The sequence below is a fragment of the Hevea brasiliensis genome, chromosome 14 (assembly GCF_030052815.1).
Source record: "Hevea brasiliensis isolate MT/VB/25A 57/8 chromosome 14, ASM3005281v1, whole genome shotgun sequence".
NCBI classification, from domain to species: Eukaryota; Viridiplantae; Streptophyta; class Magnoliopsida; order Malpighiales; family Euphorbiaceae; genus Hevea; species Hevea brasiliensis.
The window spans coordinates 19,147,858-19,175,788 of record NC_079506.1 but is presented as its reverse complement, the minus strand read 5'-3'; the positions used below and the strand labels follow the sequence as shown (position 1 = coordinate 19,175,788).

At 29.9% G+C, this 27,931-nt stretch overlaps 1 protein-coding gene and 1 pseudogene across 1 annotated transcript; one reads left to right on the top strand and one right to left on the bottom strand.

The window, feature by feature from the left end:
* Nucleotides 1-3,165: 3,165 nt before the first annotated feature.
* Nucleotides 3,166-6,252, top strand: LOC110645279 (receptor-like protein EIX2; annotated as a pseudogene).
* A 14,060-nt stretch (nucleotides 6,253-20,312) lies between these two features.
* Nucleotides 20,313-22,775, bottom strand: LOC131172834 (putative disease resistance protein RGA3). The gene has a single exon (XM_058134368.1). It carries the CDS (start codon nucleotides 22,773-22,775, stop codon nucleotides 20,313-20,315), a length of 2,463 nt encoding a protein of 820 aa, XP_057990351.1.
* Nucleotides 22,776-27,931: the final 5,156 nt, after the last annotated feature.

Here is a 27,931-nt window from a genome sequence, read left to right as displayed (position 1 = left end):
AATTACAGATCGGATAAGGGTCATTCAAATTAAGAGTCGGATCGGGTAAATACTTCAGAGATCGGAAAATAACCAATGCATCAATAATAAAATAATAATTGACAGAATAAAATTTTATTTTCAAAAGATCGGATTACATCATTTGGGCGATCTATAGGGGTCGGATTACATTAAAGGTCGGATTACATCATTTGGGCGATCTCTAGGGATCGGATTACATTAAAGGTCAGATTATATCATTTGGGCGATCTCTAGAGATCGGTGGAACATCCTATCTAATAAAAGCCTATGTCAAAGCCTAGTCTCGTGGCTGAATCAAGAGACTTGTTCAGCCATAGACAGCGGATAGATGTACAGCTCAGACGGGGTGATTATGACTCTCATGAGTCATCGACCAGAACCGAGCTGTAGTTGGGACGCCCAATGTGGTGAGGAGCCATATGAACTTCAAGGGGCAGTCACCGATGTTAAGAGGAATATTAGCAGTCTTCTCGCCCGAAATTAGTTCGCCGTTTATATCGGTGGAACGACTCGAGATCGACACGATCAAGGTCCTCGATCCAGATCGGTAAATTAGTCCGGTTCTCTCACTGTTATCAAATGAGGCTATCATAATTCTCTGATCACCAGGATCGTAAATTTTCAGGCAAGGGACGAAGAAGACAATCGGGAAAAGATCAAAAGCGGCCACCATGGCCGGAATTGTTGCCGGAGCAGCTAGAACAAGAAAAGTGAGAAGGAAAGAGGAGAAAATCAAATGAGGAAGGGTTTCCTGTTGAAGGTATATATAGAGGATGGTCCGAGCATTTATTGCTAAGCAGAAAACGAAGTGGACACCTCGGAAATCGAAGGAAATAAATGCTTTGACTGAGCCGGACCAAATACAGGAGAAAACTGGAGCAGGAGAGATCGGGAAGAGGGCCTGGCACGAGAGATCAGAAAAGGGATTGTATTGGAAAGATCGGAAAGGAGGGGAGATCAGAAAGCAAGGAGAATAAGACAACTTCCAATAACTATCGTCATAATCAGAGCCGAGGTAGTTAAAGCGTTGCAGACGAGATCTCCACCGCTCGCCTGAAAATCGCCCACATTACTGACAGGTGCCAGAATATGTCATGACAGTCCTGTACATCCCAATCTCCACCGTTGATCTCACTTGTAAGGACGAGCCCGGAGCCCTTGGATCAAAGAAGAAGGCGACAAGACCGGCGTCTTTTATTCCCGGCCCTCGGATCGCCCCGGACAAGAAGATTTGGGACCGTCAGATTAGAAGAGAAAAAGGACAAATATTCTGAAAATGATCTCAGCCGTTCATTTTGATTCTCTTTAATTCTCAAGCATCAGATCATGTCCTTTAAGATCCAAACCCTCCATCTCCCTCAAAGAAAATCCTGACCCTTCATTGGGGACACCCATTCCCTATAAATACCTGCATGAAAAACTATTGAAGGAGGACGAAAAAAAGAGGTGGTAACTATAGTGGAAGAACTCTGAAACTTAATTCAGTTCGTTACTCTGCTATTTTTGAGCTTTCATAAGAAAAACTTTTGAAACCAATTTTCTGAGGTATTTTCTTGCAAAGGGATTTTTAAATGCTGAAACTCTCCATTTTCAGGTCGTTCATTATCCTGTGACAATCTCACTTTCTGTCTGTGTTATCTTTATTTCCACTCCCGTTGTCCAAGCTCAACTTCATTCAAATTCGATCATTATTTTGACCTGACTGCATGTTAGCAAAGTATCCTTCATTTCAAGGCGAACCTTAGTCGTCAGGCTATCAGCCCGCAGTCCTATTACGTTTTGTGATTCCGTAGTTAGTTCAATAGATTTGGCTCCCTACAGGTGAGTGCTTATATCGCTGCTTTAACTAATGCGCATTTTATTTTATGTATTTCCTTTATTTTTATGTTTGTAATTTTCACCAAGTTCATATTGTGTTAAAAAATGCGGAGAAGGTTATTCTCGAGTTCACTTCTTTGTTAATCAGTCCATTCTTTTTGTTAATCTTTGTTACTTTTAAATGTAAGTGTCCTAATCTCGAGTAGCGTATAAGTGGTTGGATAAAATGTAGGTAACTGTATCTTAAGAGTCTCTTCAAAATAATAAAAAGTCTGAATGATAAGTCAGGAAAATAGTAGAGTCGAATCACTAGAATAACACAAAAGACGATTGGGTAAGACGTCACAAGGCGGAGTAAAACCAAACCTTAGATAAGTGAATGGGATGGATCGGGTATTGCTTGCCAAAAGGTGCTGTTAAGGCAACTACATAGGAGGTCGGTAAAATTCGGTCTGTACCCCCTGTCAAGTCATGGGTTACCAATGAGTCAAAAGAAGCCTTATTTAGGTCCCCGGCATCGTTGAAGGCCAGAACCCTTAGCCTTAGGCTCTCACGATATGTAAAGATGTCGAGAGGTCGGAAAAGTCCTTATCCGACCCCCACTCGAGTAAAAGAGGTCAGAAGAGAGTTCTTATCCGATTCTCAATAAAAAATTCTAATAAATATTTAAAAGAGATCGGAGGAGAGTTCTTATCCGATTCTCAATTAAAAATTTTAATGAATATTCAAAAGAGATCGGAGGAGAGTTCTTATCTGATTCTCAATAAAAAATTCTAATAAATATTTAAAAGAGATCGGAGGAGAGTTCTTATCCAATTCTCAATCAAAATTCTAATAAATATTTAAGGGAGATCGGATGAGAGTTCTTATCCGATTCTCAAGTCAAATTTTAACAAATACGCAAAATAATCCCATAAGTGAAAAATCGCCACACGACATCAATTCACTAAGGTTGTCTCATTTACTTGTGTATCTGGGTAATCCGAGTTAGTGAAAAATCAAACGTTCCCTTTTATCAAAGGGATTAACATTTCCATTCGAACCCTCCTAACTATCAATTTTAATTTATAAAAGAGCGTAAGGTTAAATCTGCTCACCCTCATTGAGGGACGAGGTGGGGTGCCTAACACCTTCCCCACCCGTTTACGGACCCCGAACCTGGAATCTCTGCATTTGAAGTGGCTTCATTTTAACTCGCGTTTCACAAATAATTTTCTTTGATTTCCCTCAAAATCAAAGTGGCGACTCCTCACTCTTTCCCACTTCGGTGAGTGCTCGTCCAGGCGACCGCAAAATACCTTGGGATAAGGCCTTGAGTCTTGATTTATGGTGAATTTACCACTTCTCTGGATTTTGTTGCTTCTCACCCATTTGATAACAGGAAAACATGTTTCTGTTGCACAGGGAGAATTATTAGCCTGCAAAGATTCAGATAGAGAAGCTCTTCTTGACTTCAAAAAGGGTCTTCAAGATTCTGAAAACTGACTCTCCTCATGGCAAAGAAGCAATTGCTGCTGCTGGTGGGGAATAATTTGTGACAATACCACTGAAGCTGTTATTGCAGTTGATCTCCGGAATCCATCTGATTATGATTCTGTTGGCAGGTATGATCTTTCATCGTTAAACGGAGAGATAAGACCTTCACTCACTAAACTCAACTCCTTGAAATATCTGGACTTGAGTTTCAACACATTCGATGGCAGCATTCCTGATTTCTTGTCCTCTTTGGAGAACTTGCAATATCTAAACCTATCAAAAGCTGGGTTTAGTGGTGCCATCCCTCCAAATCTTGGAAACCTCTCTAGCTTGCAGTTTCTTGATATCTCTTCTGATTTTCAAGATCTAACAGCTGATAATATTGACAAGGTGACTGGTCTTATCACACTGAAACATTTGGCAATGGATCAAGTAGACTTTTCAACTGTAGGAATAGGATGGGTTGAAACATTAAACAAGCTTCCATTTCTAACTGAGTTGCATTTATCTTTCTGTAGTCTCTCCAGTATCACCTATTCTCTCCCTTTTATTAATTTTACTTCACTTTCAGTCATAGACCTGGTCATAACAACTTCAATTCCATGTTACCAAATTGGATTGTGAATATTCGCACCCTTGTATTTGTTGGCATCAGCAGTAGTGGCTTGTACGGAAGGATTCCACTTGGTTTCAGTGAATTGCCAAATCTAAAGTCATTGGACCTTAATAGCAATGAAAATCTCTCAGCAAGTGCCTTCCAATTATTCTGGGGAAGCCGGAGAAAGATAGAAGAAATTGATTTTTCAATCAATAAGTTACATGGAAAACTTCCAGCTTCCCTTAGAAATACGACATCTCTCGTTTATCTTGATTTGTCAAACAATGTTGTCAAGGGTGGGATTCCAAGCTCCATAGGTATGCTCTGTAACTTACAAAAAGTATTCCTGTCGAATAATAACTTGACAGGAGGTTTACCAGAATTTCTCCAGGAAAGAGATAACGGCCCTTCTAAAAGTCCTCTGCCCAAATTGCTGAACTTTGAGTGCACTGACAATCAGGTAGCTGGTAGGTTGCCAAATTGGAAGGGTCAACTTAAAAATCTTGTTATACTCTATTCAGAACGTAACTCTCTGCAAGGTCCAATCCCCCATTCCTTTGGAAATTTGAAGTGTTTGTCTGAGCTCAGACTTGAAACAAACAAACTCAATGGTAGTCTCCCTGATAGTTTGGGTCTGCTCTCTGAGTTATTTGCCCTCAATGTTTCCAACAATGAAATGTCAGGTATTATCTCAGAAGCAAATTTTTTGAGGCTAAGTAAATTGAAGTACTTGACACTATCAGATAATTCATTCATTGTGATTGTCAGTTCTGATTGGGTTCCTACATTCCAACTCTTGGACCTTGAAATAAATTCATGCTATCTAGGCAATTCGTTTCCTGCTTGGCTTCAGTCTCAAAAACACATTAAAGGTGTTTATCTCTCAAATACTAGTATTTCAGGTTCTATTCCAAACTGGTTCTGGAACATGTCAGGGAATCTGATTCGATTGAATGTCTCTTTCAATAGTTTAGAGGGTCATTTACCAATTCCATTAAATGTATCTCTCTCTCTGCAGTTGTTGATTTGAGCTCTAATCACCTCAAAGGATCCATTCCTCGTCCAGGTGTTGAAGTCCAGCTCCTAGATTTTTCAGATAACCATTTCTCTTGTCCTCTACCAGAAAATATTGGTCAAATAATGCCAAACTTGGGTTTCCTTTCTATTTCCCGAAACCAGATTATAGGTGCAATCCCAGCCTCAATTGGAGAGTTGTCGTCACTTATAGCCCTTGATCTTTCAGGTAATAATCTAACATGAGGCACTCCTCCAAGCATGGGGAATTGCTTCTCCCTCTCCGATTTAGATCTTCAGAAAAATTTTTTGTTGGGAGTGATTCCAGAATCTCTAGGCCTGCTAAATTTGCTTCAAACACTTCATCTGAGCGACAACAGATTATCAGGAGCAATCTCATCAGCTCTCCAGAATTTGTCGATTCTGGAAACTCTGGACCTGGGAAATAACAGGTTGATTGGAAATATTCCACCTTGGATAGGAGAAGCATTCCCAAGTCTCAGAATACTTAGACTGGGATCAAATGCCTTTTATGGAGAAATTCCCCCTGCACTTTCAAATTTTAGGTCATTGCAAGTCCTGGACGTGGCGGAAAACAAGTTGAACGGCACCATTCCGGCAAGCTTTGGTAATCTTAAAGCCATGGCTAAAATTCAAAATGGACTCCATTATTTGTTCTATGGCCGTTTCTCATTTGGCGGATCATCATTACATTTCTTCCAGGAAAACTTAAAAGTCAACATAATTGGGCAGCCTCTTGTATATACCAAGATTCTTTCCCTTCTTTCCCTTCTAACTAGCATAGACCTTTCAGGAAACAATTTATATGGACAGCTCCCTGAAGAGATAACAAAATTGGTTGGTTTGGTGTTTTTGAATTTGCCTAGAAACCACATCAGTGGCCAGACTCCCAAGAGCATTTCAGAATAGCAACAGCTGTCATCTCTTGATCTCTCCTGCAATGAGTTTTGGGGTCCAATTCCCCCAAAAATGTCTTCAATGTGATTTTTGGCATATTTAAATTTGTCCAACAATAACTTGTCAGGTGTTATCCCTTACACAGATCACATGATGACTTCTAGTGCATCCTCTTTCATCGGAAACCCTGGTCTATGTGGCAGTCCCCTTACTGTAAAGTGTCTACACGGTGATCCAAACTACAGTGTCACCACTGAGCTGACAATGCTAATGGCTTCATTGACAAATGGTTTTGTTTGAGCATTGGGATGGGATTTGCAGTAAGTTTATTGCTTCCTTAATTGGTTTTTGCAATCAATAGGCCTTGGGGTGACATATACTTCAGTTTTGTGGATGATTTTGTTTGAGTTTTTTTTTTTCTTTTTTTCTTTTTGCAAGTTTTCTGTTTCTTGAACAATTTGCTGATTTATTCACTACTCTTATCTGTTAAAATGTTGTATGAATATTTTTTCAGTTTCTTTTACAGCGGCTTCCTTTGGAATAAATCACTAGCAAAATACCCATGCATTTATAATTTTTATTTTTTAATTTAATTTTTAATTACATTTTAAATAAGATAAATTATTATTATTGAATTAATTTTAAATTAAAATTTCTTTTTTATTTAATTTAATTTAAATAAAATTTTACTAGTTATAATAATAAATTTTTTATTAATTTATCATATAATTAATTAAAATAATTTATGCATAAAAATATAGATATTTAATTAAAATTTTAAAATAACTCTATTAAAAATGAATGATAATAAAATATAAATAATCAAAATATTAGTTATCATTGTATTTAATATATAATTATAATAAAATAAAATATTCAAAAGTTTAGGAAATATTAAATAAGAAATTCATAAAAAATTAATAATTAAATAAATATTAAGTAAATATATTTAAATAAATAAATTTTTAGAATCATAATTAATAATTTTTGAAAGAAATAATGAAAAAATTAGTACAAATCAAATAAAGATTTAAAAGCATTTAGATGAAATGAAAATACTTGGTGAAAAGAGAATACTTGATGTATATTAAATATATCATATAACATATAGACAAATAAATAAAACTATTTAAATAAAAAAATAATTTATAATTAAATATTATTTAGTTAAAAAATAGTAACAATCATTCAAATTCAATTTTTATAATAGTAAAATATTTCTTATTTACTTGACCGTTTTAATTAAATCGTTCTAGGTTAGCAATAATAATAATAATAATAATAATAATAATAATAATAATAATAATAATAATAATAATGAGCATTAATTAATCTTAAAAAAAATAAAATAAAAAAATATTAAATTATTAATATAAAATAAATACATACTAATTATAAATAAGTCAAATCTCTATATTTTATTTTTATAACTTTTTATATCAACTATATTTTTGGTCTCTCAAAATTTTTAATAAAATTTCATAATAAAAATAATAGAAAATATAACAATGTAATAAAAATATTTATTAAATATATAAAATAATTTAAGGTTGATTAAATTATATCATAGTTGATTATGTGATCACAAATTAATAATCAATTTTTTTTAAACTAATGGCCATTAATGACCTTTTATTATTATTATTATTATTATTATTATTATTATTATTATTATTATTATTATTATTATTATTATTATTATTATTAAGGGTAACATGTGACAAATAATATTTTTGCATAAATAATTTATAAAAAAAATAATATAAATAATTTTTAAATATTACATCTAATCATAAAATGTCATAATTTTTTAAAAATTAAATTTTAAAGACAATAATAAATTAAATCATAAATGTTAAGGTATTATTATAAATAATAATGAAAATTAAAAGAGAAATAAAAAAATTCAATAATAATTAGTATTTATAAAATGATAAAAATAATTTTTAAATATTGTATTTAATTAGAAAAGGCCTTAATTAGGGGTAAGCATTATTCGGTTCAAACCGAATAAACTAAACTGAACTATCTTAATTCGGTAATTCGATTTAATTTCTAAAATAATTTGATTCGGTTTTGTATTATAAAAATTTCAGTTATTTTACTTCGGTTCGATTTTGAAGAGAAAAAATTTGGTCAAATCGAACCGAATAATTTTATTGATTTTTGAATTGATTTATTTTTATGAGAAATTTATGAATTATATGTAATTTTATACATATAAATTGTTTAATTTCATTGATTAATAGTTATTAGGTTCAAACCAAGGTCAAAATTAGACCAAATAATTTGAAAATCAAGTCTAAATTAAAAAATAATCAAAAACCAAAACCGATCGGTTTGAACCAAACCAAACCAAAATAGAGCTGTTCGGTTCGATTTGATTTTTTATCTATTTTAATTCGGTTTCTAAAATTTATAATTTGGTTTCATGATTTAATTCGGTACGGTTTTAAAAATTAAATTTTAATAAAAATAATAATTTAAATCATAAATGTTAAAGTAATATTATAAATAATAATAATAATTAAAAGAGAAATAAAAAAAAAACCTAAATAATAATTAGTATAGATGAGAGCATTTATGGAAGGTGACACATGGCAAGTTTTTCAAGAAAAGTGTCACATATCATTTCCTTGAGAATAACACTCTACCTTATATATATATATATATATATAGATTTACAAGAAAAATAAATACACAATCATGCTTATATTTATTTTTTTTAAAATAAAAATTAATTGAAGTATTTCATGCAAAATATGAGAATTGATAAAAAAAAATAAACCAATTGAATTGAATTCTTACAAAATTATAGTTTTCAAAAAGGGGGAATATGTTCTTTGGAAAAAAAATTATTGAGATTTGAGAAGTGTGACTATATTTTGCTGTAGATCTTATTTTACCATCTGTGAAATGGATTTGAATGTTACTCATTAAGAAATTGGTCCTGGACCCCTTATTTATCTCCCCACTACTAAGGAATTGAGAGATAAAGATGTAAGAAGAGATCTTTATTGAGTGCTTGAAGCTAAAATGAAGGTGAAACATCTTGTCTACCATGAATTGATGCAAATTCACTAATATGTTACAAAAATGCTTGAAGCTAAAAGAGATTATGTTATGCAACAGAGTAGGACAAGACCAGATGAATTACATGCCTTTATTTTATATGAAACTCACTTCCACCGGATTTGCACTAAAGCACTTAATGAAATTAGGCTTGGAAATTGCAACGATTCCTGAAACGAGTAGCAGTTTTGCAGGCCAAATATAGTAGTCTATCAACAGTTTTTTCCACAAGCAAGAAGTAGGCGTGGCTCCAAGGTTTTCTGATAGAAAAAATCAGAAAAGGAACTAAAATACCTACTGCAAATCCCAAGCCAATGCTCAAGTAAAACCACATGTCACTGAAACCATCACTACTGTCTTCTACAATGGAACCTCCTCCTCCATCTGAATCATTACCAGGGCATTTGAGGACTAGTGGAGCTCCACGAAGACCAGAGTTCCCATCAAAAGATGATGCATCAAAAGTTGTCACATGCCCCATATAAGGGATCATGCCTGAGAAGTTATTGTCGGATAAATTCAAGTAACCTAAAAATGATAATGTAGACATGCTGGAAGGAATTGCACCTGATAGCCTATTGTGCGAAAGATCAAGAGAAGAAATTTGCCGCAAGTTTGAAATGCTTCCAGGAATCTGACCGATGACTTGGTTCTTTGACAAGTTCAAAGCCACTAAGCCCACCAATTTTGTGATTTCTTTAGGAAACTCTCCATGTAAGTTGTTGCTGGCAAGGTCTATACTAGTGACCAAAGAAAGAGTTTTTGTATACTTCTGAGCCCCACCTTTTATATTCACAATCAAGCTTTCTTCATAGTAAACGCCTCTGCATTTCCCATACGGTAGATATTCATTTATGTACTGTTCCAGAGACATGGCTTTAAAATCTCCAAAAGTGACTGGAATGCTTCCAGCCAAATTGTTTTTAGCAAGGTCAAGGACCTGCAGTGAGCTTAAATTTGACAGAGTGGAAGGAATTTCACCAAAAAATGCATTTGACCTTAAGCTCAAAATTCTAAGGTCTGCAAAACCACTTCCAATCCATGGTGGAATTTCACTTGATAATCTGTTGTTACCAAGATCCAAAGTCTCCAAGTTTGATAAATTTAGAAAAAATGATGGAAGGCTTCCTGTAAGTTTATTATTGCTCAGATGAAGTGACCTGAGCTGATTTAACCGACTAAAAGACAATGGAATCTCCCCGGACAATTTGTTGAAGCTAAGATCCATTGCATTTAGGAAAGAGCAATTCCCAATGCTTGAAGGAATGCTACCGATAAGTCATTACTGAAAGATCAAGGACCACAAGGGACACCATAGCTCCTATAGAGACCGGATATCTCCACCAATTGGTTACTGAAAGAGAGAGGAAGACCAAGTTTGGCATGGATTGAGCAAGTTTTTCCGAATAGGACACGAAAAACGATTGTTGGAGAGTTCTAGCAACTCAATTTCAAAAGTGGAAAGGGAGTTGGTCCTTCTAGAAAGTTGGAGCTCAAATCAACATTTGCAAAGGAACTACAATCAAAGGATTTTTAGTGGCCATGTAACCGATTAAAAGAAACATTTAACAGATGTGAGGTTGGAGGAAATATCCCGAGAACCAGTTTGGTATGGAATCGAGATGCCGGCATTGGAGATATCAAGCGATGTAACTTCTTTTTGTGTTCTTAGCCAAGCTGGAAAAGTAGGACCCAAATGACATGAACCTACTTCAAGATCCTGGACTGGAATGGAGGTACCCAATTGAACCGACATTGGAAAAGAATGAATTGGAGCTCAATCCCAAGAACTTCAATTTATTAAGCTTTGAGAAATGCACTTGAGAGATTGAACCTATCAGTTATAAAGGGAAACATCCAAGGCGAGATAGTAGAAAGTGACCAAAACTATCGTGAAGAGTCCCGTTTAGTTGGTTCCCCGAAAGGTTTACACCGATTAAGTTTTGTAAGTTTCCTAAAGAAGCGTGGATGGAGCCATGAAACAAGTTATAGTCTAGAGACAATCCTACAAGATTATTAAGTTGACTCAACCATTCGCAAATTACCACTAAATGATTGTTGGATAGGCTCAAGTACATCAAACTTGGCAAGGGACCGCTTAAACCCCAATGCGTTTATTCAAGGACTTGTGCAAACTACATCAATTTGTTAATAGATAAATCAAAATTTTCCAAGTAGCAAAGTTTACCAATGGAGCTAGGAATCCCACCATCCACATCGTATCGTTTACATTTTTAACCCATACTGCGTGCATCGTTTACATTGATGATGTCTTAATCTTTTCATCTTCTATTGAGCAACATTTCAAGCATTTAAGAACTTTTATCTTTGTTGCCAAAAGAAATGGATTAGTAATTTCTAAGTCCAAAGTTAATGCTTCGGACTAGGATTAGTTTCTTAGGACACTATATTTCCAATGGCATAATCTCGCCAATAGAAAGATCACTTGCCTTCACTCATAAATTTCTTGACAAAATTCTTGACAAAACTCAGCTTCAAAGATTTCTAGGATGTCTAAACTATGTCTTAGATTTCTTTCCTAACTTAAACAGATTGCTTCAACCACTTCATAAAAGAGTTAAGAAAAATCCAAAGCCCTGGACACAGGAATAGACTTCCCTTGTTTAGAAAATCAAAGCCCAAATAAAGCAAATCCTTTGTTTACATCTTGCTGATCCATTTGCTTTCAAAATTGTCGAAACGGATGCCTCTGAAGTCGGATATGGAGGAATATTAAAACAAAAGAAAAAAGATAAAGAAGTTATAGTTCAGTATGTTTCTGGACATTGGGATAGTATTCAGAAAAATTATTCCACTATTAAAAAGGAGGTTTTATCTATAGTTATATGTATTCAAAAGTTCCAAAGCGATTTACTCAATCAAAAATTCCTTTTGAGAATAGATTGCAAATCTGCAAAAAAAATTTTGAAAAAAGATGTTCAAAATATAGCTTCAAAACTTATTTTTGCTAGATGGCAAGCTATTTTGAGTATTTTTTATTTTGATATTGAATATATTAAAGGAGATATGAATTCTATCCCTGACTTCTTGACTCGTGAATTTTTGTAGACCCCTCACCGTGATTCCTAGAAAACCATCGGGAGATTCACCAAAGGAGAGAAAAGAATCAAAAGCAAAATCAACTTCCTCATCTAAACAAAAGCCTTCAAGCCAATCCCAAGCTCTTGCTTTAACTCAACTAAAAGTCACCCCTCAAAACCCTATCGTTTCTTGGAATTGCTTATTCCAAAAAGAGATAGATCTACTACAAAACCCTTCCACTTCACAAGCTTCTAAAGCCCCAAAGGAACCTCCAAAATCACAAGAAAGCTAGCTACAGGAATAGTTAGCCAATCTTATTAACCATCCTGAGCTTTGTGAGGTTTTGAAAGGGTCCCTTCCTGAGGGGCCACATAAAGATGCTATCACTGATATTTGTTTAAAAAATACAGAGAAAGAGATTATTTTACATAAACCAAAACCTCTTTCTCAAACTATTTCCCAAACCTTTTTAACTTAACAAACTGCTTCTCAAACTAATTTAACCCCCAAGCTTGTTTCCCCAATGAATTTAACTTTAAAGCCTGAGGAACCAATTGTTTCTCAAAATTTTTCACAAAATTTCGGTTCCTCTCCGCAATGGTTTGTCAAAGAATCTTTCCAAAACATTTTAACTGTTGAAGAAGATTTTTATGATTCTAACCCTAGTTTGTATGCAGCAAAGTTCTTCAATTATTGGCATTACAAACCGTGGGAACAATCTAAAGACAAAGCTTATTATCAAAGCTTTTTGATTGAAACCGGTTTAGTCAAAATAAAACACTTCTCGGAAAACTCTCCCTCTCCAAATTGCTCAACTTACACCATCGTTAAAGTTATACACCCAATGGATTGGGGACAAAACCTTTCACTTCCCAAAAAATTCTAAGCCAGATATGGAAAAAGCCTTCCTGCCAATCAAACTTTCACTTACTGGGATTACCACCAAGCCTGGATGAATGCCTTTTTAAACCAAAACTCCAATTTAACTCATATCTGGCTCTTCTTTTTCAACACTGTCTCTACTTTTCACTTTCCCAGATGGTTTACTCAATGGTGGGCATGGATGAGAGCCACACCCGAAATCTTACCTTCTGAAATTTATCAAGGGTATACCACTTTTAAAGCCAGATATGTCCCTCAACCAGAAGAAGACTTGTTTCATCCATTAACTCTTTTTGTTTTCAAGTTCTTTGTTTCTTAGGTTCTGGCCTGGGAATATAACTTTAAACCTGGACAACTTATTCAAGGCCCTATTCTGATCCAAAGATTCAAGGTCAAATGGTGGTCTAAGTTCCAAAAAACTGAAAAAGCCTCCTTAGCAACTGTGGAAAAATGGCTTCTAAAATAGTCTAAGGACCGCCAAAAGCAACTTCCCTCTACTTTAACTTCAACTTTCCTTGCCCATAAATCACATGCAAGTGCTCCACTTGCCCAAGCTAAAACAGAAGAAGAATATTTCACTATAATGAAGCAACTATTATCAAGCAAGATAGATTCTTCTGTAACTTCCAGTAAAGCCAGCACATCATCGGAACCAGTCAGCCTTGGAAATGACAATGAAGATGACTATTTTGCCATTTTCTCCGCCTTTAAGCACTCCTGAATCATCACATGAACACAGGAGTTTTTACTTTTGGCAGACTTCACTTATTTTCACTTTGACAAGGCTGCAGAAAAGACATTTTTTTTTAGCAGACTTTATTTAACTTTTTCACTTCACATGGCTATAGGAAACTCCACTTTTGGCCAACTTTGCCAACTTTTCACATGTGTAATAGTAACTTTCAATTATTGTACAAGGCCCTCCTTCATCTATAAAAGGAGAGGTTCTACCCAAGCTTAGACAGAATTTTTCCATAAGAGTTTTCCTTTACCAAGTTCTAGTTTTCTCCTCTCATCCGATATCCTTTTCCTTGTATTCTTACCCTTTTTACTTTAAATTCTATCTCCATATGTAAGTAACTTTCAAGTGTTAATCAAAGTCCATTTTCAGAAAATTCTGTTCTTACTTGTTTATCTATCAGTGGCTGGTTTTACTGCCCATATTTATTTTATGTTTTAATTGATTTATATCTTGCACTTTAATTTATCTGTTTTGTTACATATTATTTATGCTTTAACAGTATTTGTGCTTTAATCGTAGTTTTGCCTTTTAATCTTATCCATATATCTGTGGCTGGTTCTACCGCCCTAGTTTAATTTGTTTTGTTAATCTTTATGCTCTTTATATTTTGTTTTAATTATTTTGCTTACGGACTACAATATATAAAGGTGCTGCTTTAATAATTTTCATCATATTGATGGCATAATTTAATTTCAACATATTGATTTCAAGAAAAAGTGATTCATTCTTTATCAAACTTTAAATACTTCTAAGAAAAATAAATTTATCTATTTATAAGTAATAGAATTTGAAAAATTAAGATTACGTTTGTTTTACAGAAAATATTTTTTGGAAATCATTTTTTGTATTTTTCATTATTTAGAAAACTAAAAAATAATCAACTGAAAATATTTTCCTAATTAAAAAAAGAATTAATTTAATAGAAAATATTTTTCTGATTAAAAGGAAAATTAAGTTATTTTTAAGAACGTCATTTTCTAAATTTAATAATCTTATTAAAATATAAAAATACTTATATAAACACATACTATTAATTTAATATTGTAACTAAATAATATAAAATGTTTTTAAAAAATTATTTTTATAAAAAATTATTTTTTATATATAAATTATTTTCTACAAAATAAACAGAGCCTAATAAAGATAATCAACTTGTATACCTTATAATTAACAACTAATACAATTTTTGTCTCATCAAAAATTACAACATCAACTAAAGAATGTTAAAAGAAGTCCTATTGCAGCAGTAATAGTTTCTTTGAAATTAAACAAGCCGAATATTTTAAAAAAATGTCAAAATTAATATGTACAACCATGTTTAAGTGTGCGTGTATATATATATAAAAGTTGAGACTCTCAAATTGACTTACAAGAACTTGCTATTTAGCCTAAATTACCATATTAAACTATCATCATCTGATTTAATTTGATAATGACAAGTGTTAGATTGTGGTTTATTAAGTATACAACATTTCTCACCAATAAAATTCCTTAATATATATAATCTAAGCAGATGAGTTGGATTTTTTTCCCAAATTTATCTATTTTAAATAGGTTCGTTGACAAAATAAATTTAAACATTTATGTTGGCTGATTATATAACTTAACTTTTAAAATTAAAGAATTTTTATCTAAAATTTAAAAATTAATTTAGGGATTTTGACTTTTTACAAGAAAGAGAGAAGGAGAGAGAAAGATGAATCAAATAAAAAGAATTAAAAAATATGATATGGCATGCCGCATGACAGTTTAAGTCTAAAAAGTCAAAATCTTTAAATTGTTTTTCAAAATTTAGATAAAAATTTGTAAATTTTGAAAGTTTTAATTAAATTATTTAAAATTAAAAATTTTAAATATAATCAACAACAAAAAGTAAAAGTTTGTATTTATTTGGCAAAAGAACTTTTAAATACAAAGGTATAACTATATCACTTCACTACCCAAGAGCTCAAAAATTATAAAATAATCTTACTTATAATTTAACTTAATAATATAAAAAATTAAAAATTATTTTGAATTTTAATTTTTTCATTATTATTTCTTGAACATTAGCATAATATTTCAGATTTTATTTTTAGCATATTTATTGTTAGACTTGCTATTATGGATAAATTTTTTCTAATAGTATATGATTTTTTAGATACAATTATACTGTAAAACTATTATATTATTACATTTTATGAAGCAATATTTAAAAAATAATTAATAATTATGTAAAAATAAAATTTTATTTAATTTTAATAGATCATATAATTATTCAAAATTTTAATAGAAATTTAAATTAGCAACGAGAGCCAATTAAGTGCAAATTCTTAAATTTGGTCAATTATGTGTCAGTTAAGTTCAATTTTACCTTGAGGCTCTTTATGCCCTCTGGTTAAGGAATAAAAAACTAAATAAAAAATGAAAATATTTATTTTAATATGAAATGAATCAAATAATAATTATTATGTAGAGTATTAATTAAAATATATAAAATTAAAATGTATTTAAGTATTTTTCGGATAAGAATAATTGGGTTTGGAATAAGTTCAAATAGTTGAGAATAAATTTTAATTGAGTTTGTGATGAATTTAGATTTTAAAAATATTAATCGGATTTAATTTTGAGTAGAATGATCCGGATACCCTATCTACTGATATCCTTAGCTATTATGGACTTCGAAGGTGTAAAAAACGGCATGAATATAATTGTAGAGGGACCGTCTTCTTTCCATTTGATTTTGCATTTTCTGGGTAAAAGGATCAACAATTAGGGGAGGGACTTGAGGTGGAATATTAGCTGGAGAGGGACAAAGGAGATGGGTACGCTCTGTATCACACGTTGAATTGAGATGAAATATTTGTGTTATATATATAAGATATTTTTTAAACTTCTTCACTTTTAATTAAGTCATTTTACTAAAATATCCTTTAAACTATTTTTATGGGAAAATATAAAAATTTAAAATTTAAAATTTAAATTGTGTCTGTTGCATTTTTATTATAGCTACAAATTTTAATACAAATTAAAAGTTTCTTTTACTTTTTCTCTTATCTTTTCTTTAATTAACAATTTTCTTTTTTCTTAGAACAAGGTTTACACATTTAAAAAATATATATTTATGTAAATTAAAAAAACTTAAAAATAAAAATAAATAATATATTTTATTTATTTATTTTTATTTTTATGTGTAAATTAATATTTAAAAAGTACAATATATATTACTTTATTATAATTAAAAAGATGATAAATTTGAATTTAAATTGATTAAATTAACTCAGTTAAACTAACAATATAAATTGATTAAATTGATTCGATTAATGTATATATAATAATAATTAATTAATTAATATTATATTTTTAAATTAATTCAATTGACTTAATTAAAAAAATATTTCATATAAATAAATTATATATTTTTACTCAATTGAATCAATTAAAGGATTAATTCACTAAAATATATGATCAATTTAACATTTCACATATTTAATTAATTCAGTGGACTAAAATATATATTCAATTGAATCATTTAAATAATAATTGTTATAGTTGATCTAAATATATATGAATAATTGAATATAATGTGATATGCCGTATACTCAATTGAATCAATTAACTAAAATATATCTTCAATTGAATCATTTAAATAATAATCGTTACAATTGACTCAAAATATATATAATCAGTTTGATTCAATTGACTCAAAATATATATAGTCAATTAATATAATATGACATGTTAAATAATCAATTGATTCAATTTACTCAATAATAATTGTCACAATTAACTCAAAATATATATAATCAGTTAATTCAATTGACTCAAAATATATATGGTTAATTGACATAATATGACATATTAGATAATCAATTGATTCAATTTACTCAATTAAGAGCTTAATTAACAAAAATATATGATTAATATAACAAATCAAATACTCAATTAACTCAATTAACTAAAATATATGATTAATGTGACATGTCACATACTCAATTGATTAATTAACTAAAATATATATTTCATTGAATTATTTAAATGATAATTGTCACAATTAACCTAAAATATATATGATTAATATGACATTGTACATAATCAGTTGATTTAATTTACTCAATTAAATATTCAATTGACTAAAGTATATGATCAATGTGATATGTTATATACTCAAAATGATTCAATTGATTTAAATATATATTCAATTGAATCAATTAAATGATAATTATTATAATTGACTCAAATATATATGATCAATGTGATATTACACAAAATCAATTGATTCAATTAACTCAATTAAAAGCTTAATTGACTAAAATAAATTATTGAAGTAACATGTTACATACTCAAATTGATTCAATTGATTTAAATATATATTCAATTGAATCGGTTAAATGGTAATTTTCATAATTGGCTCAAATAGATATGATTAATGTCACATGTCATATACTCAAATTAATTCAATTAACTCAAATATATATTCAATTAAATTATAATTTTTGCAATTGATTTAAATGTACAAAATTAGTGTGACATTATACATAATCAATTTGATTTAATTAACTAAATTAAAAACTCAATTGACTAAAATATATGATTAATGTGATATGCAATATACTCAAATTAATTCAGTTAACTCCAATATATACATTCAATTGAATCAATTGAATTATAATTTGGCAATTGACTTAAATATATATGATTAATATAATCTTGTATATAATCAATTGATTCAATTGACTCAATTAAAAGCTTAATTAACTAAATATATAATCAATATGACATGTCAAATACTCAAATTGATTTAGCTGACTCAAATATATATTAAATTGAATCAATTAAATTATAATTTTTACAATTGATATAATCAATGTGACATATCACATGCTCAGTTTATTTGATTTATTAAAATATATATTGAATTGAATTCATATAGATCCATCCTATTTACTCAAACCAAACAAGCATATTAATGTATCTGTCACTATCTAATTCAATTTCGTATCATAGATTAAATTTAAATTAATTTTAAATTGAATAATAATTATTTAATTTAAATTAAATTAAAATCATTTTTTATTAAAAATAAAATAATTAAATTTAATTAAAATTAAAAGTGAGATGAATAATTTGATTTAATTAAAATTAATCGTAATATTAAGCGGTCATATTTTTTTTTTTAACTAAACTAGCTATATTAAATGGTAATTGCAAAAAATTATGCATGTTGTACCTTACACTTTTTATGTAACATACATGATTTTTGTCAATTGGTACAAAATTGAGGAAAAAATAAAAAAAACCTCCAAACGATAAATATTGGCTAAGAGAAAATTATCTCATCATAAACATTGGCTAAAGGAAAAGGTACATGTAAATTATACTCTTTAAAGCTTTAATAAAGTAAAATTAAAATAAATTTTCAAAATTAAAATTTAAATATTAAGTATATGTTATTAAAATTCAAATAATTATATATATTTTCTTCAATATGTGTAGAGAAAATAAGTGTAGATAATAAGTTTAATTTTTTTTTTCTTGAAAATGAAAGTATAATTTATTACTATTTGCTAAAAAGATGATATAGTTGGAGGGAAAATATTGAAAGAGGAAAGAATAAAGGATAGAGAGATATTTTATCTCAAAAAATATAAAGGACAAACAAGATATTTTATGTTGCTAAAAACTCTTTAATCCAGATTAATTGTGGATCGACTTGATCCCTCAATTATGATCCAAATATAAAAAAATATCATCTAATAAGTGTGTTGGGATATTCCCAGCATGTCCACTGATGATTAAGTTAATAATAAATAAATAATAAAAAAATTAAAGAAAAAAAAATGATCATTTAGCTAATATTATTTATAAATTATAAAAAATAAGTTGTATTTTCAATGTTACATATATGTAATAAATGTTTTAAAATAATTATTTATTATGTACAGCTTAAATCAACACTTCAACTATTAGAATTTAACAAATAAAAGGTACAAATGCCATTCAATAGATTACTATAAATTGCCTATATGGAGAATAATCAAATTTGTAGAATTGTGCATCCAACTCCTGCACGTAGGAATGAGAACCAAACTAATTAACCCCTTTAATTAAAGACAAAAGTAGCTTCGGATTCTTGATGTTTGAAGCACTAACTTACCAGAATTAAAAATAGCATAAGATTGTTTCACTTTGCATATCCATCTCCATAGACATGTATCACTGCGTCATTAAATAAGATGAAGAGTAATTTTACATTTTGTTAGAGAGGTTTTCTATTTATGCTTATAAAATAGTTCTAAGTACAATCTAGAAAAATCATGTAAAAGAATTACTATCATTTAAGATATGAAAAGAATTCAATTTAATAAATAGTAATTCTCACATATTTTTTGTGGTAAATTTCAAACTTGAGATCCTCTATATCACACTTTCCTCTAAATCTGTCTCTCCATACAAGCGAGATGGAGAATATTCCTCTGTCAATATATTCATGGTTAGAATATGTACTTTTAAATAATTTAAATTGAAATTTAAGAGAACAAATGAATATTGAAAGTTAAATAAAAATAAAAAACCCTCAAAGGCCATTAAATTTTTTTTTTTTTTTTTTTATTGTTAAGATATGAAAAGAAGTTAATTTTCAAAATAGAAGATGCTTGAGCTGCAGCGGAACAATGTGAGAAGGAAGTGCACATAAAAATCGTGAGGGTGTTAAAAGAAATACAGAATAAGAAATGGGAATAGGAATATTCAAAAACCTGGAGGTTGAATCTCGAGATTAGGGATGTGAGCAATCTTTGGCCAATCCACACCCTTTTCCTTCATACATCTTGCAGACAACTCTCGGCATCCTGTAATCTTCAACTTCTGTAAAGAAGTCAGTAAATGCATTCCCTCAGGCAGCGATCTCAAATTAGGGCAATCGGAAATTTCTAGCCATTGAAGGGATGTGAGGTTGCCTATCCAATCTGGTAAAGCCATCAAACTAGAACAATCATCGATGGTGAGCTCTTGCAGGTTTGTAACAAGTTGAAGCCCCTTTGGTAGAGATTTCAATTCTGAAAGAAAACTAATAGAAAGAGATTGAAGACTCCTGAAACTTCCCCATTCAATGGCTTCACCATCATCTAGAATAAGGTTGTTGCAACATGTAATTTCCATTTTTGAAAGACGAGGAAATTGAGCAAGTTCAACCCCACTCCTTCTCTCCTTCCTCCACCATCCTCTCAAATTCAAACAATTTGTGAGTACAATCTCTCGCAGCGATGGGAAAAATGTAATTGATGGCGATGCCAAAAAGGAAGGCTCCTCATCTGATATATACTCTAGAGAATAAAGGCGTTCGAGACAAAGGGTTTTTAGAAAAGGGAGTTGGTGCAACGGTGGTAGCTGCTTCAATTTTAGACAACCCCTAAGGGTAATATCTAATAAATTTGTGATAGAAGGCAACCAACTTGAAAATCTCACACCCATGAAACTTTCCACAACCAAGGATTGTAAATTTGGATGAGGCTCAAGCTTTTCTAACAACAATTCATTCTTTTCAACTACAGTATTATCAATAGGGCCATCATAAAGATAAGTATATCTCCAACGTAACACCAAATACTGGAGGTGTTTCTTTTCCCTTAAATTCACTTGGTTGGACTCTATCTCAACATTTTCCACATTTCTAAGGTTTCGGAGGACAATCCTTCCCTTAAGTTGGTTTAGGCTTTTCAATTCATTTAGCATAGCCCCCTTAGAGCCTTCTTCCCTTGCCACCACAAAATCTGACAGTTGGCGCAAACAAGTTAATTTCCCCAATCCAATTGGCATGCATCTTAGGCTATCACATCCATCAATCATGAGGCACCTAAGGCTGATCAATTTTTCTATATCTCTCGGTAATTCTCGAAGCCTTCTACAAAATGAGAGTATTAGAGTTTGCAAGTTTTGCAAATTAGTTATGGACTTTGGGAGCGTTTCCATCTCACACCAAGAAATGTCAAGATATCTCAAATACTTCAATCTTGCTATTGAATTTGGTACTCCATTTATATTCCACCATAAATGCAAGGCACGTAACCTTTGAAAATTTGAAACCTTTTTTAATGTTTCACTTTTAGGAAAACTTTTAAAAAATAATGTCCTCATGCCCTTAACTTTAACCAGCATCTCAATTTCATTCAAAGAATATGGCCAATATACATGATGGATTCCTTCGCAAACATTCTCTACTGCAAAGTACCTACCCTTTGCTATCGATTGTGCTAGATCATGGATAAGATCATGCATTTTATAACCATTCATACTTTCTGACTGATGGAAGAATGATCGAGATGACAATTCATTGAAGTACTGATCTCCAATATCCTCTAAATCGTCATCCTTACTTGAACAGACAATGTATCCTTGCGCTATCCACAAACGAATCAATGTTTCTTTATCGAATTCGTAATCTTTGGGAAACATGGCACAATAAGTGAAACATTGCCTTAAATAAGTGGGCAAGTGATAGTAACTCAACTTCAGCACAGAAAGAATATTCTCACTTGTTTGAAATGACCTCCATAATTCACTTTCTAAAATGGAAGACCACTCACTCTCTTTAGTTTTCAAATGCATGAGGCTTCCCAAACTCCTTATTGCAAGTGGAACTCCTTTACATTTCTTTACCATCTCTTTTCCAATTTTTGTTAGGTTAGGATTCATCACTGCACCATGCCCCTCTCCAAATGCTAATTTTTCAAATAAATCCCAAGCCTCATTGTCTGCTAGACCTTGCAAAACATATGGGGAATCCACACCCATGACTAATGCAACTCTTGTGCTACGAGTGGTGACTAAAATTTTACTCCCTGGGGCACCCATCAACAAGTAAGCTTTCAAATCATCCCATTTTTTCTGATCTTCATTCCATACATCATCTAACGCCAACAAATACCTCTTCCCTTCTAAATTCTCTTTAAGGCGAATACGCAATTGTTCTAGTCCTAATAAATTAGGCACCTCATTATTAGTTGCACATTCAAGGATCTTCTTAACTAGCAATTTCACCTCAAATTCCTCAGAAACACACAGCCACATCTTCTTCTCAAAGTAATTTTTAACCTTTTCATCATTATACACCAACTGGGCAAGTGCAGTCTTTCCTAAGCCCCCAATACCAACAATTGCATTCACAGAAACATTTCCTTGACTACTAGCTGGATTCAACAATGACAAAGTCATTTTCTCCTTATCTTTTTCCCTGCCTATTATATCAGGTTTCAGTACAGAGGATGTCTCCCTTCCACTACTTTTATCTCTCACATCTATTATTATTTTCTTCTCTAAATTGAGGCTAGAAATTTCATTTTCCACCTCTTTTAACTTCTCCCTAATGTCCTTAATTCTATGGCCCACCTTGAGACGAAACCAAATCTGATTTGAGGAGGAAAAGAAGTCCAATACCTACACGTATTTACAACAAGTTTTTATTAATTACTCTCTATGATCTTGTGCATATGTGCTTTTTATATTTTTAATTAGACTTTTTTAAAATTATAATTTTTATTTACAATATAATTATTTTTAATTTACTTAAATTTATGATATAATTATAAAAATAAAAAACAACAATAAAATTTAAGCAATTAATTATAAACCTATTTAGAATGAGAAAGAATACATAAAAAACTTTTATGTTAATAAATCAAATTCAACATGAAATTATACAGAGGCTTTATAAATTATGTGTATAAAATAATATTAAAATAACATATAATATTTAAGAACCTCTATTGGATTGAGAATTTCAATAAGTAGGGCAAAATAAAACTCCATACGAATGTGATTAATTATACCACTTTTTTATGGTTTGGCAATAATTTTTTTTTCCTTTCTTTTTCCAGATGAATAATCAATTTCTCTCTACATTATCAAATAGTATTTTGATGAACCTTAAAATTCTTAATTTTATGATTGTTTGAAGACAACATTGAAAGATAATGGTACAAAATTAAAAAAGAAAAAACTTTTTCATAGATATATTAGTTAAATAAAAATTAAAATAAGATTAAAATTAATAGTTGAATTCTAATTAAAATATTATTAATTTGATTGAATATTAATTTATTTTCTTATAAACAAAAAAAATTTTCTGAAGAAGGATTTAAAAAAAAAATTAATTTGAAAAAAATTAAATTAAATTTATAAAAGCATTTTAATCCGTTCATACATTTATCCTCTCTTTCTTATTTATTTTTTTTTAATAAAAATTTCATATTTACTTTGATCATATTTATTCATGAACTCCTAAATGTTTCTATATATATATATATATATATATATATATATATATATATATATAAACAATTTTAATAAACATATTTGTTGAATTTAAATTAAAATAAATTATAATTATAGTTAAATTCAAATTCAAATAGTATTGATTTAATTAAATATTAATGTGAAAAAATTATTTTTATTAATTTAAAACATACAAGAATTAATTAGTGGCACAAAGTGGTTCTATATAATTTATAAATAAATATACAAATATAATTATTATTTTAATATTTTTAAAAAAGTTCAATTTTTTAAAAAGGATGGATGATGTTAATGTAGAAAAATATTTGAATTATTTTTATCAATTGAACATTCAAATTATGCTAGTTGTTAAAATTGAAATTAATGTAAAAGTTTGTATATTAAATTAATAAAATTAAGAGATCTGACTAAAATAAAAGAAGTTCACAAAATTTGGAGTTTATTGGTCATTTGGCATAATAATAATAATAATAATAATAATAATAATAATAATAATAATAATAATAATAATAATAATAATAATAATAATAATTTAAACAAACTTTTTTAATAAACAAATTAATTGGCTTCAAATTAAAATAAAATCTATTAAATTTGATATGAAAAGGAATTTATGAAAGAAAATTATAATACAGTAAACTTGGTCAAGAAGTTTGCAATTGAATGTCCAGAATTTTAGAATCAATGTAGAATTGCATGTCCAAAGTTAATGATAAATTTATAATTAAAAATAATTTAATTTCATAATTTTAAGTATCTTTGTTTTATATTATATTTTATATTAGACAAAATGAATATTTAGTATTAAATTATAATTAATTTATACCTAAATTAATAAAGAAAATATAAATTGAAATTGAAATATTTAACTTTTCAATATGGTATGAATATTTTCTTCTATAAATATATAAATATCTTTTATTTTATCATTATTTTTTTTTAAAAGGACTTACCTATCATTCTATTAAGAGCTTGTTTGGTCTAAAATAAATTGCGAGAAATTATGTCTATACCTAAAAATATTATAATAGAAAATAAATCATATTCAATATGAATTTTATTAATAATATTCGTTCATAAATGAAATAAATTCAACGTCTAGCTAATAGATCCAAACACTGTATGTATGCAAGAAATAAAATAAACAGAGTCATGTAAAAGTAAAACAATTGCTTATTTATTTGCATTCATAAATACCTGTGTTGCGACTTTCCTTTGGCCTTGCACCATCCCCCTCAAGTCATGAGTTGCCATCTCATCTACCAATTCCTCCGCTTCATACACAATATCTTGAAGCCTCCTATCCAAATTTTCACAGCATCGCTCTGCTCTTGCTTCTCCTCAGCATCTACAAGTACAGCTTTCACAGTGGAGAGAGAATTTCCAAGCTTCTTTAGATCATCTCTGGCACGACAGACCAATCCAATTTCTTGGAAAGCAAGCGACCCCAGCTTTGTTAATACTTGTTCTAAGATACTGAATGGAATTTGTTCAGCCATTATTAATTCTTGAAGAATCGTGAGAAAGATTAATGGAAATTGGAAATGAAAAAGATTGATGATAAGGGAAATGGAGATGAGAAAGATTGATGATAGATAGGTGAGTCTGAAGTCCGAAGATGCATTTATAATCCTTACAGAAAGAATCAGCATTACTTTGGGTAGGAGAAGGAAGCAAGGCATTCAGTTCCTACTTTTCAGAAAGTGTAACAAAAAGGAACAAGTAATGAATCAAAGCAAAAGAGCAACCCAACGACAGGAAAGGAATATTTTTTTATTGATCTTTGGTTAAATCCTGGCTGAGAACAACTACTAAAAAAAAAAAAAAAGCTTTATCTAATTTTTTTCAATGTTAATTTCTTTTAATTGTTTTTTGAAAAAATCATTTATAATAAAAGAATTCAATTAAATTCACAAAATTAAAGGCTTGAATTCTTTCATTCCAAAGAATCAGCTGAATTTAATTCTTGTAAAATTTTCTAAATAAGGAGTTAAATTTTTCCCTTTTATAATTTTTTCCAATAACATTTAGCTGGTATAAGAGTGGTCTCTAAGGCTCTAAGAAGAACAATATTCAATTAAGTTTGATCTAACAATTCTTTTTTTTAAACAGCCTATCTAATTAATATCTTAATTTGAAAATTTTTTAGAATATACATGTCATGGTTATGAGAAAAATAACTAGGATTGATTTAATTAGTACTCAATCAACACTCCCATTAAGCAATTGCAAAAGTTATTTACTTTTGGTACAATCTGTGGAAGTAATTTTTCCTCTCTTGACGATGTGCCTCAGTGCATGTAATGGGTGAGGAAAGGGTATATAAGGGTAAGGAGGGGTAAGTAACTATTATATCCCTGTTTGGGAAGAGGTGAATTAGTAAAGGATAAATGTAAATAAGGGTAAGGCTTACCCTCCCTTATTCCTCAAATCTCAATTTTTCTTACACTCTAAATTGGAGTATAAGCAGGGGGAGGTGAGAGCTTAAAATTATTTTATTTTTTATTTTTCTATTGTATTCTTAATTTTTTATTAAAAATCTAATTATACCCATTAAAAATAAACCTAGCGTACCACTACAAAAAAATGTCTTCTCTCTCAAGTGGCCATACATTATTTCTCTGCTTTCAATAATTTGTTTTTAAATAGTTTTCTGTAATTATTATACTTCAATTATTATTTTTTTATTTGTTCTTTCAATAGTTTGCTTCAATTATCATTTTTTTTTTCTAAATAATCCATTTTTTATTTAATCTTTGTTAGATTTGTGCATTATTGTTTTGATCTATTAATTTTATGATTTATTTATAGTGGACCATTATTATTTGTAAATTTAATATTTATTATAATCAGTTTACCATTTAATAAATTATCTAATAAAAAAGGATATTTTTGTACTTCTAATAATTATTTATCTTTTTTTCACCTCTTTTCAAACATGAAAAATATACATTACATTTTCTTACATTTCTATTAATTCAACTCTTTCCAAACATGAGTTTTTTTTTTATTGTAACCCTCTCCACTCTTCTCCTTCCTTACCCTCCTTTATCCTTTCATTAATTATTCTTCCATCACCCCATCCAAACAGAGCCTAAGTTACAAATTACAGGATCAAATTAATCCTAAATCAATTCCGCGTGAACCAAACGCTGCTCTGATAGAAAACCCGAAGCCAATTTATTGGTAAATATTAGTCTTTTCATGATTAATTAGTTTATCACCAATGTAAAATGATATATATTTATTGGTAAATATTTTTAAATCAAACTTTTTACTACGAATTTTTTTTTTCAATGGAATTTTTTACTTTTTTCATTTTTTTTCTTATGTTGGACTTTCTTTTGTATAATATTTCATGATTAATATATTATAAGTGTCTTGAATTTAGGCCCATTGGAGTTTGAAGCCCAAAGCCTTACATGAAAGGCCAACGGTTGCAGCAACATAAATTGATTGCTCATGACAAGGAAGAGTATTCGTTGAGTTGAAGCCCATGATCCATCACGCAAAATTCTCCTGCTGAGCATTATACATGAAGCTTCTTCCCACCATGAGCATGGCTAATCTTCCGTATTGTGAGGCATGCATGCATGCACTCAATCACCATTTTGAAGGGTTATTAGGTAGTCTGTGGTGTTTCTTTGTAATTACTTTGCTTTTATTATTTTCAATATTTAGATAATAGTGAACATGAACTTATAAGGAATGATTCTATGAGTAGAAAGGTAGCTGTAAATGTCCCTGGTCAATAAATTGCAACTTCGTAAGCTTAACAATCGTTAGCAGAATAACTTCAAGGCATTTGACAGTGTAAATCATGTCTGTGTTCCACCATTTTTTTGTCCTATATACTAAATCAAGTTTTCTGTCCATATGAAACTCATTTCTTCTCCAAAGACTTGGTGCTTTTAACATAAGGAATTACTAAAATACATTTGATCAACTAATGCAAAAAGCAAATCTCAATTAATTAACAAGATTTAGTTAGTGGCATAATCATTACAGTTAATTAGATTCTTAGTTAGTGGCTAATCATTATAGTTAATTAGATTCACTACTCTTATCTATAAAAA

Excerpts from the sequence above, each read along its gene's own strand:
- LOC131172834 (XM_058134368.1), bottom strand. The coding sequence starts at position 22,775 with ATGACTTTGTCATTGTTGAATCCAGCTAGTAGTCAAGGAAATGTTTCT.